We start from the raw sequence: 13,781 nt of genomic DNA, 5'->3' as shown, positions 1-13,781 counted from the left end.
CTTTTATGAATGCCGTCACCACGTAGTTATGTATCTCTGCACAGAAACCAAAATAAATTTCAAATGTTAAAGCTCTAAAATCATTAAATTTAATTTTTCTCCTTATTTTTTAAAAAGCAGTCGATATACGACATTGTATTAGTTTCAGGTGTACAACATAGTGATTCGATATCTGTGTACATTGCAAATTGAACACAGTAAGTCTAGTAACCATCTGTCACCATACAAAGTTATTTCAGTATTATTGATTATATTGTACCTCTTAATCCCCCTTAATAAATTTATTAGTACTGTATTGAAATTGATTAAAATAAGGCCTAACGTAAGTGGAAGGTCATTTTTTTTTTAAACCTTTAGCCTTCACTCACCTTCCCACCCAATCCCCACGTAAGAATCAATACACCGGAAACGCATTCCCAAGCTTTGCACGTGGTCTGTAATTTTCCATGTTCTGATTGACTGCCTGCCAACCTCCTCCTCCTCACCAGGCAGCCCTTGTCCTAGGTTGGGAGTAGCTGGGCTTCTTGTCATAATACACTCGTTACCTCGTAGGGCTCGTCCTTTGCTGTACCCTTGGCTTGAAAGCTCTCTCCACCTGCATCAACCCCAGTGAAGTTGTCTTTCCAGGCCTCTGCCCTGACGGCGAACGCCCCCGTCTCGCTGTGTATTTTAGGAAGCTAAGTCTCGAGGCTCAGGCCCTGAGGTCTGGGAGGGTACCTTGATGCTGGCATGGTGAGAACCCAATTTAACCCCGATCATAAGGAAGACGAGCCCAGGCCCTGGCTGCATGCGCATTGGATGTTCTTCTGTAACATACACCTTGCTAACTAATGCGTCCTGTCAGCCCCCTGCCCCCACGTCCACATGGACCCTATCACAGGCGGTTCCCCACCCGCTGTGGGGAAAGCCAGTGGAGCCAGAAAAATGGGCTCTGGAGCCTCAACCTATGGAACTACAACCCAAACCGTGCTCATCAGGCACCCTCTCTCCGCTGTGTAGAACTCCCGCGGAGAGGCACTAAGGGGGAGTGGGAAGAGAAGCCTCGGGCCAGTGGGACCACCCTGCTTCAGCCGCCCCACACTCTCAAGGGTTCTGGCCACCTGACCAAAGAATATTTGGTTTGATGGCTCTGAGTTAGGAGGTGTGGGTGCGGGATGCAGAGCGCTGCCTGATGAACCATTAAAGTCACCCAAGTCAGTAACCCACGCTGGGCCTTTTGTAGAGACAGCATGTTATAAAAGGTATGAAAGGGGCTTCCCTGGTGGCTCAGTGGTTGAGAGTCCGCCTGCCAATGCAGGGGACACGGATTCCTGCCCCGGTCCGGGAAGATCCCACATGCTGCGGAACGGCTGGGCCCGTGAGCCATGGCCGCTAAGCCTGCGCGTCCCGAGCCTGTGCTCCGCAACGGGAGAGGCCACAACAGTGAGAGGCCCGCGTACCGCAAAAAAAAAAAAAAAAAAGGTATGAAGGATCACCACCTGCCTGGCTGGAAGAGCTTCAGTTTAAGAACCACCATCTAGGGACTTCCCTGACAGTCCAGTGGTTAAGAGTCTGCACTCCCACTGCAGAGGGCACGGACTTCAATCCCTGGTCGGGGTAAGATCCCACATGCTGTGCAGCACAGCCAAAAAAAAAAAAAAGCGCCATCTATGCTACACTTCTGCGTCGGACTCTTATTCAGAAATTAAAAACGAGTACTTTACGTGATCAGAAAGACATGGGTAAGTCAGGGGCTGTGCCGGAGCACTGGCCAAATTTCCTCTGACTCATCCCTGACCAAACTAGTTCTTCTTCTTCTGTGCCTGGACCCTTGAGCCAAGCTTCTGAAGATCTGAGTACAGGTTCCGCTTCAGGATGGCGCTGCTGCACAGCAGGGCCCCTTGCAGGGCTCCCATCAACCCACAGGTGAAGACATCCTGGCCTAGGAGACAAAAGCAGAGGCCCGTGTGCACTGCTGCCCCCCCCCCAAGTGGGGGACAGGGATGGACAAGAGCCCCTGGGCCAGGGCCGCCCAGAGATGGCTTCAGACCAGGACCAGGACCAGGGTCCACAGCTGCCGAGGCAGCCCAGCTCAGGGTGTGGGAGGCTGCAGGGGGCAGCAGGATCTGAGGGCAAGAATGGAGGACTCTGGGTGACAGGGAAGCCCAGGGTCTCAGGTCCTGGCAAAATGCAGCAGTGAGTGTACCTGTCAGGTAGAGGTTGGGGATGGGGCTCTGGGCCCTCATGGAGGCCATCGCACCAGGATGCAGGCGGCCCAGGTCGTGGTCAGCCCCGTAGCAGGCCCCCCGGGGAGCTGCCAGGTAGAACTGATTTGTCAACGGGGACCCACCAGTCACACTGTCCACCTGAGGAGGCAAAAGGGGCAGCCGAAGAGTGGGAGTGGGACCTTGTGAGACCCTCACCTCCTTTCCTGCCCCTGCACGAGCTGCCTGCCGGCACAGGCTCCCTATCCTTTCCTGGAGCTCAGTCAGCCCAGGCCTGGTTCCCCTGCCCCAAAGAAAGGGTAGAGATGCACCAGCCACAGAAGTCTGTCCTCCTACCTTCCCCTCCAGCTGTGGGAAGAGCTTCAGGACGACCGACAGAGCGGCTTCAACAAAGGAGCTCTTGAGGGTCTCGTAGCCGCTGCTCCGCTTTCCCTGGGGCTCGTCCCGCCACTCCTCGAACCACTCATAGGAGGTGGGCACCAGCACGACCCCTGTGGAGCGGCCTGGGGATGCAGGGCGGGGTCACTACTGCTGCCCCTGCCCCGCCCAAGCCCCCGCCCTAGAACCTCAAGCCCCACCTGAAAACCGGTCCTCCCACGACGGGTCCTTGGCCGACGGGAAAGTAATGAAGAGAACGGGCATGTGCCCTACAGCCTTGTCCGCAGGCAGAGAGAGGTAGTGCTCCATCCTGGGGGAGGAGAGGGGCTGTTGGTCCCGGCCTTGTTCCCCGCAGCCAACAGCACCACCCCGAGGGTAGGTCACCCCCAGGGACCCCCGAAGGGATGAGGCCAAGGCACAGCCTAGGTAGGGAAAAGCCCTTTGGGAGTAGATTCTTGCCCATTTCCTCCCATCCTGCATCCTGCTGCTTCTCCCCCAGCATCAGGGGAGGGCACCCTCCCCACACACGCACACCCACGCCTTACGCCATGTCCATGTCTGTATCAAAATAAACGTAGTAGTTGGTAGACGGCAGCCCCAGGTCCTTCTTGGTGCCTCGGAGGCAGATGAAGACAGAGAACATGCTCAAGCCGGGCCGCACCATCCCCAGCTGCCGCTTCACACCTGCAGAGGCGGCAGGGCCGCGTGAACAAGGCCACCAACTGCTGCCCCTGCCCCGGGAGCCTGCGGACGCCCACTCACCTCATCTGCAGCCTCAGACGTTTGGACAACTCAACCTGGCAGGGGCCTGCTCTTTGGTCTCCTGCCTGTGGAGGCCACGGCCTCAGACTTCTGCTCTGAGCGCCTTGAGGAGCAGTGAGTGACGCCTGGCTCTCTGAGCTGCTCACTGCCTCCCATCGTCCCCTTAATGTCTCAGCTATGAGCGGATGACGGGCTCTGCACTACAAAGAGCACAGCTAGGAACAGTATTTGGTTGTAAGCCTTGGCTTCGGTATTAAGTTGAATACAAACCATCTAATGACTGAATATGCATAATTCCTCCTGTGCTGAACAGTCAGCACAAGGCCTTAAAATGGTAAGTGATGCAGATGAACAGATGCAAATGGCATCACTGGCGCTTGGCATTTCAGGGTTCATCTGGGGAGGAGGGAAGAACAGCACTGAGGAGGAAGGCACCAGGCACCGTGGGAGCCTCTGGTCCCCTGGACCGAAGCCACTGGGCATTCCCACCTCTCAACAGCTGAGCCCAGACCAGTTTTCTGGAAGTTGCTCCCACAGAGTCTTATCCTTTTTTTTTTTTTTTTTTTTTTTTGGCGGTACGCGGGCCTCTCACTGCTGTGGCCTCTCCCATTGCGGAGCACAGGCTCCGGACGCGCAGGCTCAGCGGCCATGGCTCACGGGCCCAGCCGCTCCGCGGCACATGGGATCTTCCCGGACTGGGGCAGGAACCCGTGTCCCCTGCATCGGCAGGCGGACTCTCAACCACTGCGCCACCAGGGAAGCCCCGGAGTCTTATCCTTTGTTCCCATTCCCAGGACCATTTCCAGCCTCTGCCTGAGGGATAAGTCGCCACTGGCTGCTCTGCTTAATTCATGTAACAAATATTTGTTGAGGACCTGAAATGCGCTGGATCCTCTGCGAGGCCTTGGGAACACTGCAAGGAATCGGACGTGATGCCTGTCCACTGTCCACTTTCCTGAAGAAGCTGGCTCTCCTATTAGAGGCTGCGAAGACCTGAGTGCTACGGGGAGGGTGACCATAAAACTTATCATCCAGAACAGGCCACTTCTGAGAGTCAAGGGGGCGTTGTAACAATTACAGTAGGACAACGGGCATATGACACCCAGCTGTGGGAGCGCCGAGCCGCCCAGCTGTGGGAGCGCCGAGGCGGGGCAGGGGATGTGGTGAGTAGTAGTAATTGCCCTGGAAAGACAGGAGCACCTTCTCCCCTGGGTCCCAGCATCATTGGGGAACCACAGCTGTGGGCACCCCCTTTCCAGGTGGGGCAGGGTGGGCACAGAGAGAACCAGGGGCCCAGGAGTGATACCCCCAGGTCTTCAGAAGCCCCTTAGCACAGCCATCACCTCCACCCAGCCCCTCCTGTCCCTTTCCCCAGCTAGAAGGAAGGGGTCCAGGAGCCACCCACCTGGCAGAAAAACAGAACCTTGGGTCTCAAATCAGGCACACGACGATGAGACCAAGCCCTGCTTCTCCACACCAGCCTTAGCTCCCCTACTGATTTTGTCAAACTAGTCTTCCCTACTCAAAACACCTCCTCTCCAAACTACCCTCCTCAAAGCTCAGCCGTGGAATTTAAGAAAGGCGCTCCTGTTCACAAAGGCTCCCCCTGCCTGACCACCCCACCTCCACCCTCGACCCCCACTAGCACTGCCTGTCCCCAAGGCCACCAGATATCCCGTTCCCATCTCTGAGAGGGAGACAGAACTGTGAGAATCTCTACCCCCAAACAGCTGGAAACGTAGGAATCCCAGCACCTGGGGTCTCTGAGTTAAGCATCACTGCTGCCACTGTCTGAAATGCTCTCAAACTGGGATTCATGCAGCTCCCGCTCGAGAGAGGCAGCTGGTCCTTCAGGCAGGTAGGGGCTGGCACATGAGACTGTCTTCAGGGCTGGGATACGTAAGAGCAGTGGAAGCTGCTTCCGCCAGTGAAGGGAGGCAAGCTCGGCAGCTAAGTCTGTGGCATGGCTGCCTGGAGAGAAGGCGGGCCTGGGGGAACACTGGGCCCGTCAGGGGACAGTGTCAGGGTTCAGAGGTCCTGGGAGAGAGGGAGGCACGAAGTACCAAAGGCCACCGGGCGGTCTCTGCCCCACCCCACTCAGCTCACCCGGCCTGAGAGAGGGGAGGCCCCTGCTGGCAGCAGGTGCCGGCCGAGGCCCAGCTAAGTGAGGCAGAGGGCTGAGGAGGCCAGTTCCCAGGAGCACATGGCCTGTACCTCAGAGACAATCATGACGGCCACCCACCCTCTCCCCCACCAGGAAATCCAAGGCCTCACTTTTCTACTGAACTCACATCCCTGGGCCCGCCCTCTGGGGCGGAGCGCTCTTTCCACAGCGCTCCTCCCCGGGCACCAGTGAAGTCCGGGGTTTCCACCCCAAACTCATCGTGAGTGGCTCCCTACTCCCCACCCCAGCCAGAGGCCTTTACGCAGATGCCTCTGCCTCACCCTCCAGGATCGCCGGTCCCCTCCCAGCCAGCGGCCTCCTCCCCTCAATCACATGGGGAGCTGCCAGCTACATTTCCAAATGGTGACGTCTCAGCTAACCTTGGCTCAGCCACTCTGTTCCTTGTGGGCCGACCTGCTCTCCTGCCCCTTCAAGTGAGGCCTTCGCTCTGGAAGCCCCATGCTTCCCAGCCCAGAGCAGGCCAGCAGCCCAGGCTTAGGAGTCAGACACACCAGCCTTCTCCTCTCAGCTTGGCCACCTCCAGCTGGGTGGCCTTGGGCAGTTATTCACCTGTGTGCCTCTGTTTCCCCAGCCATCACCATTAGGATGACGAGCCCTCTACCCAGTGGCCGAGGATCAAGGCAAGAACAAAAACAGGCTTTTAGTTTTGGACGCGGCGTATCAGTGGAGATGACTAGACTGAGGCTTATTTTGAGTTCAGGGCTCACGGAGCGGAGGATACTCCTGCAGCCTCGGCACCAATACAGAGCTGCTTCCTGAAGAGGCAGGCCCACAACAATATTATCAAGGCCTTCTTCTCCACGCCAGCCTTGGCTCCCCTTACCAACAATGTCAGATCAGGCTTCCCCACTCAAACTAAGTGAGAAACTAAGGAAGGAAGCAGGATTCATAGGGCAAACTCAGTGAAAGTCCAAGAAACGTTCCTTTAGGACTCAACCCACCATCATGGACTAGCAGAGAGATGATCTAAGATCTAGGGAAACTGGAAATGGGCAACTAGGACTGGAGACTTGAAAGAGGAAAGGGAAACATGGTTGAGGTGATAAGGGGAAAGGGAGTAAATATGCCAAGAATGAAATGAGAGATAAGGACCAAAGGGTCTTTGGGGAGGATGTGATACAAAGGAAGTTGATGCCACCCCCTAAACAGAGGCCTTCTGGGAACGGATGTTAGAAACCGGTGTGCTCACCTTTTCTGCCTATGGAGGGTCAAAGGGCAGTGCTAATGCTGGGGGAAGCATCAGCCAGGCTGAGCCAGCTGGTTGCAGAGGGCAGGCCTGGGGCACCTGGAGGACAGTGATGCAGCCCAGTCGTTTACCTGGCAGACAGCGGGCCTTCTCTGGCAACAGGTACTCATAGGTGTTGAATAATCCTGCGTTGGAGATCACGACGGGGCAATAGATGCTCACCAGCTCCTGACCCTTCTTCACAGTGACACCTGCAGGCACAAGAGCTTGGCTGAGGTTCTGTAAGCTCCAGGAGGATGAGAAAGGTCCCTATTCCCCACCCCCCAGATCTCTCCCACATTGACCCCGAGCGGGCAGGCCCCAGGCCAAACTGCAAAGTGAGGGAACCATCCTGAAGCGCTGCCCTCTTGGCTCACGGTCCCCGCCCTGGCTTCCTACCTCTCTCCCCACCCTGCGTGGGCACGCTTCTCTTGAGCAACCCACCAACCTTCACACGAACCCCGAAAGAGCCCATGGGCTGAAGGCCTTCACTGGAATCCTAGACCCTTCTTCACAGCTGCCAGACTTCCCGTCCCAACTTGCTCTTTTCAAAATCCTCCAAAGACACCTCAACCTCTACTTAAACTCCAAGGTCTTGTCTCAGCCTTCCCTGATGTGGTCCCTTTCGTACGTCCAGCCTCATCTCTGGCCATTCTCACTAAACTATGAGGTAGGACTGTATGAAATAGCTGATAGTCAACCGTTTTTTTAACCTATAAATGTGGCAGTCTCTTATGATTCAACCTAACATTTTCAGATGCCTAAAAATACTCAGCTCTTTCATACCTCTGTGCCTCTGCACATTCTGTTCCCCCTGCCTGGAATAACCACCCCTCCCCTCTGGCTAGCTTCCTCTCACCCTTCATGACCTCCCTCTGAGGCCTTCCCTGTTCCACCACCCTCTGTGTCACCTCCATCCTTGGTGCCCGCCTCTATGTGGCACTTTAATTATAGCACAGTCATCTTCCCTGTGAGACTGGAAACTTCTTGAGTTACAGATTAGGATTTACTTATCTTTTATCACCTAGCACGTGAAAAACACAAATAAATATATCCGCCACTGAATTTAATTGAACTGATAAACCCACCTTGGTCCACAGACCCCCTGACGGCTGGAAGAACTTGCTCATGAACATGAGAGAAAGTCTCACACATCAGACAGCCACCCCCCTCTCACCACCGGGAACTTCCCAGTCTCCTCTACACACATGCCCTTGGAGACCGCTGACGGTCTTTTCTCCCTTGATTTTTGCGTGCCCTGGGCTACCCACTCACCACCTCCTCCTTGAAAGATTCCTCTGGTGAATTTACAGTCACACCAGCTCTGTTTTCCCCAGGCCTCTCTCTGCCCCCTTAGCTGATGCTTCTGAAGCACCCGCAGCCTGGATGGCCTGTTCTGTCTACCAGAGTCCTTCCTTGCATAGAGCCTCTCCTCACAGAGTTCATCCACGGTGGGATTTTGACGCTCTGTGCAGGTGACAGCAAACACCTGAGCCAGGGTAGAGTCTGGGTCCCACTCTGCCATTTACAGATTGAAGGCAGGGCATCCTGCCGGCCTCCACACCACCCTACGAGCACCCAGGTTACGTACTCACTCCATCAGTCACTGAACAAACAGTTACTGGATTCTATTATGTGCTAAAGTCTATAGACATAAAGATTAAAAAGACACAGCCCCTACACTCAGGAGGTCCTAGATTACCAGATAACTATTTTTATCCATTGAATAAATGATGAAATACTGTTCTCTGGGAACCATGCCACCCTTTAACCTTCCCGTGTCCTTTTTGCTTCCAGGCCAATCGCTATCCCCGGGCAGCCCCAGACTGGGACAGATTCCAGGCTTTAACCTCCGACTTGGAGGTCAGTTCTTCTACACCTTCTGCCCTCAGTGCTTTCTTTGCTCTGCACCCAGAGACCCCAGGTCTCTCCCACCCCGGCCAGGGACTGTGAAGACAATGCAGGGCTCTTACCGCAGGCTTTCCCAGCTGAGTCCAGCAAGATGCTCTGCACAGGGGCCCTCGTCAAGACAGCACCCCCGGCCCGCTGAATCACAGGGATGGTGTGGAAAGCGATTTCACTGGAACCCCCTCGGGGATAAAAGGCCCCTTTTATGTAGTGGTCAACCAGCAGAGCATGCATGGCAAAGGTGGTGTGGCTGGCGGTCACGCCTACAGAAGGAAGGAAGGGGTGATGAGGCAGGAGGGGCAGCGGTACCTTCGTTCAGAAAGGAATACGGGTTCCCATCAGAAAACACGCAGCCTTTGGGAATTCCCTGGCGGTCCAGTGGGTTAGGACTCAGTGCTTTCACTGCCAGGGGCCCGGGTTCAATCCCTGGTTGGGGAACTAAGATCCCGCAAGCCGTGAGGCATGGCCAAAAAAAAAAGGAAAACACGCGGTCTGAGGCTATGCATCCCAGGATCCAAGTGATCCCCGGGGCTCAGGGCAGCCAGAGGGCCTGTTTCCATCCAAATGTGGGGAACGGGGAACCTTACAGGTCTTGGGGCCACTGGGAATGTCCTCCCTGCAAACTGTCATGCTGCCAGGGAGGACAGTTTTGGTTGGAAAGGAAAGTCATCCAGGGCGTGGGTGAAGGGAATTTTTATCAGTGTGTCCAGTAGGGAGGTGGACAGACATCTCCTCCATGAGCTCCAGAGGGCCTGGGGTGTGTGCTCTTCCATTTCAGTCAGCCAAGCAGGCTCAGGAAGGAAGACTGAGAGCCAGGAGCTGCCTGGGGCCCAAGGCCAGTACCCACCATAAGTGGGAAAGATGTAGCTGAGCACGGCCTGGAGCTCCGGGGAGGCTGGCAGCTCCCGCAGGACCTCGGCCAGGCTCTGGGTGGATGCATGGAGGAACGAAGAGAAATGGGTGAGCAGCCCATACTTGTTGAGGACCTGAACCATGAGCAGCGGGAGGATCTTCAACAAGATGGCATGACTGACTCCTCTGGATACCACCTGGGGAAGGGAATGAGCAGGGAGGAACAGATCTCATCTCCTGACTCGCCTTTCCAACAGCCTGCATAGCCCGAGGGCCAGCAACACTTAGCCCCGGCTGAACTTGGCTGAATTTGCATTTTAAAACTCTGTACTTGGGAAAACAAACAAACAAACAAACAAACAAATAAAAACTCTGTACTTGGGACTTCCCTGGTGGCAAAGTGGTTAAGAATCCACCTGCCAGTTTAGGGAACATGGGTTCGATCCCTGGTCTGGGAAGATCCCACATGCCACGGAGCAACTAAGCCCGGGAGCCACAGCTACTGAGCCCGCATGCCACAACTACTGAAGCCCACTTGCGTAGAGCCCGTGCTCCGCAATGAGAGAAGCCACTGCAATGAGAAGCCCGCGCACCGCAATGAGTAGCCCCAACTCGCTGCAACTAGAGAAAGCCCGCGCGCAGCAATGAAGACCCAAAGCAGCCAAATATAAAAAAGTAAATAAATTTATAAACAAAAAAACAAAAAACTCCATACTCTGTGAATTTTTCCCATTCTACCCTCAGGTGAGTCCTTTTTTGCTTCTCAGTTTCCAGCCCAAATTCCTTGTGAATAATCCCAATCAGATGAAGTGAAGAAGTGGTGATACGACCACAGGGAGGCCAGTGTGGTCAGGGAGGCCAGCGTGGTCAGGGAGGAGAGCTGAGCGCCCCCCAGAGGCCAGAGTGAGAGTGGCAGCTGCGGAGCCCAGGCTCCAGAGACAGAGGGCCCCCGGGGCACAGAGGCCAACTCCAGTGGAGGCTGAGCTCCAGACAGACAGGCCTGTTCCTCCTTCCTGCCTCCCTTACCCATCACTCCGCTAATGAGGAAGGTCAGCCTTGCTGGGAATAAGCAGGGGGTCCTCAGCATGTCCGTGTTACCTTAACCAGCCTTATATACTTGTCGATGGCAGCTTCCTCCTGGGGAAACTTCTCCTTGAGGCCCTGTACGTAGGCTTTCTCCCCACTGTACATGGGAAACTCCTTTCGGCCATTGGGCCCTTCTAGTACCATGATGTCAAAGGGAGAGGCCGTGGGAGCCCAGTCCAACTGCCCCTCAGTGATCTGGTCCAAGATAAAACGGCCAAAGCTGCCCTCCTGCATGCGCCCGATATAATGGATTCCTGTTGGGAGACAGAAAAACAAAGTGTCATAGGGATATGGGGATCGAGCCCTGGAAAAGCTCCAACAAGGAAGCAAGGTGAAAGAGGTTGTCCTGCAGGGCTGAGTCTGTGCCCAGAGGGGGTACCCACCCTTTCTGTAGAGGGGGGTTGCAGCAGAAACCACCAAATCCCTGCCCAGTTCGGCTGCCGGCAGGTACAGCTGTCAGACAAGGAAAGCGGTGCCCAGGGAGAAGACGGGGCCTCCAAAATCACAGAAATGCCCAGGATCATCCCACCATGGCTGCTCCAAACCACCAGCTCCCAGCCCTTTTCCACAGAAGCCTTACCCGTGTCAAATTCAAGGCCATTCTGTCCAAACGTATGACAACAGCCTCCCGCCTTGGTATGTTGTTCCAGCACCAGAACTCGCTTGCCAGCTTTGGTCAGGATCGCCGCTGCCGCCAGGCCCCCAAAGCCACTGCCTATGACCACCACATCCAGCTTCTCTGGCACTCGGCTGGCTGAGAAAGCTGCAGCAGATGGAGGAGATGGAGGTGGGGGCTTCTTGGGGGGCAGTGAAAGAGCAGTGATGTGGAAACCAAGGCAGAATTCTCTAGCCTGTACAACGCCAGAAAACTCTAGAGCAGTTTGGCAAGGAGCTCCTGACTAAAATGTCTCAAACATTTTACCTGGGAAATATTCAGGACCAGCCAGGCGGGGTAAACAAAGTGATTTGGTTTGATCTGAACTGATTTAAGGAAAGCCACTATGTAGCTGGGGATGTTTCCTACTTGCAAAGAAAGTAAAAAAATCCACAAACTATCATAGGAACAAAAATGCTGCAATACAGGCTGAGAAACCTAAGTGCAGACAGAGAGCGAGCTAGGGAAGAAAGGAAACAAGGAGGGGGACGGGGCCAGTGCAGGCTGCTGGCTCATGGACTGGTCCATTCACAAGCAGGTTATCTTTGGAAAATGCAGGGTCTGCAGTTAGCAGTGGAGCAGCCCAGTAGGATGATGGTTCTTCAACATCCTGATGCAGAGGCAGGACAGAGCTGCTCTGAGAAATCGTGGAGGTGGGGTTGAGGAGGAAGCACCTAAACAAGACAAAACTGGACAGCCCGTGGTGCTGTATGGGCACTTCCTACACAAGATCTGTTCTCTCAAGATCACTCCTAACTGGTGGCGCAGGGGTTAAGAATCCACCTGCCAATTCAGGGGACACGGGTTCAAGCCCTGGTCCGGGAAGGTCCCACACGCTGCGGAGCAACCAAGCCTGTGCACCACAAGTACTGAGCCTGTGCTCTAGAGCCCACAAGCCACAACTACTGAGCCCACGTGCCACAACTACTGAGCCCATGTGCCACAACTACTGAGCCCACGTGCCACAACTACTGAAGCCCACACATCTAGAGGCTGTGCTCCACAAGAGAAGCCACCACAATGAGAAGCCCATGCACCTAACGAAGACCTAACATAGCCATAAATAAATAAATAAATATATTTTTTAAAAAAAAGATCACTCCTGAAGAACTGAGATTTGGAATTTTTCAAGCTGCTAGGGAACTCAGTAAACTTTCAACTTTTCAAATGTTTTTTAAAAGACCTATAGTGAAAAATATATTTCATATTCACATCCCAGAACATATGTTAGTATATAATATAAATACCTGAAACAGAAGTTTCACAATACTTACCAGAACCATGTATTATGCACTCTGATATTTTCCATTCTACTGTCATTTAAAATGTTAGTTGCAACAGTTAAACTAGTCATCTCATTTTTAGACCAATCCAGATAAATGGAGTGACTTGCTAATGTTTTCGCAGCAAATTAGTGACAGAGTCCAATTAAAACTCTGATCTCAGAAGTTCAAACTAATAGCCCTTCCACTTAGAACAATACTGTCTCCAACTGTGTAGCAAGACTTGTTGCACAGAATACTAAAATTTACAAGTGAACAGGTGAGAGAGATCTCGGATATCAACAGATTATTCTCTTTACAGGTTATTCTTTTTTTCTTTTTTCTTTTTTAAGCAGTAGAACTCTTTCTTTAAAACCTTAGAGGAAATTCGCAAATACTTTTTAAAGATGACAGTGCAGGTCAATGGAAGAGCAGCTCTGAGCCTGAGTCACCCTGTTGAGTCTCGTTTCAACAAGAGATGGGAGCAGGCATAACCAGTCAAATCACTTGATGGGCCAAATGCAATTTCCTATAAAGGTTTCTGTGCAGCTCTCCCAAGTCCCTGAACCCATGGGGAAGATAAGTGAAAACGTTAAGGTCTTAAAGCAAAGTAGGGGAAGGGTCTCTTGTTTATCCGGTTAGCCACCTCTTGTTTATCCGGTTAGCCACCGCTATACTAAGTGGCAGGGCCTGAGCGTGGCTATGCCAAAAACTTGGCTCGCCGAGGACGATGCCCGCGCCCGTGTGGCCACGATTCCCCGGGCCTGCGGGGACCAAGGCTCTCGCCAGTGGCGGACTCTAAAGCGGGTGCCTCCACGTGCAAAGAAGCCCTCCCATCACTCTGCATCTGGGGAACGCTAACCCGCGAGGATGTCCAGGCGCAGCCTCAGACCCCGGGGTCCCTCCCGCTCACCTTGCTTGAGAACCTTCTTCCTGGCCTCGTTGTCGGTCACCAGGGGCGCGGGTGGCCGCTTGACATCCTCGGAGAAGGGGTTCGGGGAGCTGCTGGAGAACAACCCCTTGCAAACTTTGCCGAGGACGGCCAGCAGCAGCAGCGCAGCCAGCGGCAGCAGCAACAGCCACATCGCGCTGGCGTCGGAACCTGTCCGCTCCGACTGCGCCCGGGCTCTGCGGCCGCGGCTCTGCCCAGTTAACTTATCCTCGCACCCGGAAGGCACTGCCAACTTTGGCCACTGCTCAGCCAGGCCCTTTTTGGCCAGAAGCCAAGTCTCCGGCGGAGATTGACCATTGCGGCTCTTCGTAC

General features: G+C 54.3%; 1 protein-coding gene across 2 annotated transcripts; it reads right to left on the bottom strand.

Moving 5' to 3' along the window:
- Window positions 1-66: 66 nt before the first annotated feature.
- Window positions 67-13,741, bottom strand: RETSAT (retinol saturase). Of its 2 annotated transcripts, none has more exons than XM_033838769.2 (11): window positions 13,431-13,741; window positions 11,181-11,363; window positions 10,613-10,854; window positions 9,510-9,711; window positions 8,728-8,925; window positions 6,847-6,966; window positions 3,128-3,266; window positions 2,783-2,892; window positions 2,541-2,707; window positions 2,186-2,345; window positions 67-1,921 (listed from the first exon to the last, which is right to left on the bottom strand). In XM_033838769.2, exons 1-11 carry the CDS (start codon window positions 13,600-13,602, stop codon window positions 1,782-1,784), a joined length of 1,833 nt encoding a protein of 610 aa, XP_033694660.1. In that variant the 5' UTR covers window positions 13,603-13,741; the 3' UTR covers window positions 67-1,781. The 2 variants fall into 2 exon arrangements, with proteins under 2 accessions (XP_033694660.1, XP_033694661.1); XM_033838770.2 differs by having other exon boundaries at window positions 9,510-9,588.
- Window positions 13,742-13,781: the final 40 nt, after the last annotated feature.

Source organism: Tursiops truncatus, chromosome 14, assembly GCF_011762595.2.
Source record: "Tursiops truncatus isolate mTurTru1 chromosome 14, mTurTru1.mat.Y, whole genome shotgun sequence".
Taxonomy (NCBI): domain Eukaryota; kingdom Metazoa; phylum Chordata; class Mammalia; order Artiodactyla; family Delphinidae; genus Tursiops; species Tursiops truncatus.
This window is presented reverse-complemented; position numbering and strand designations above follow the sequence as displayed.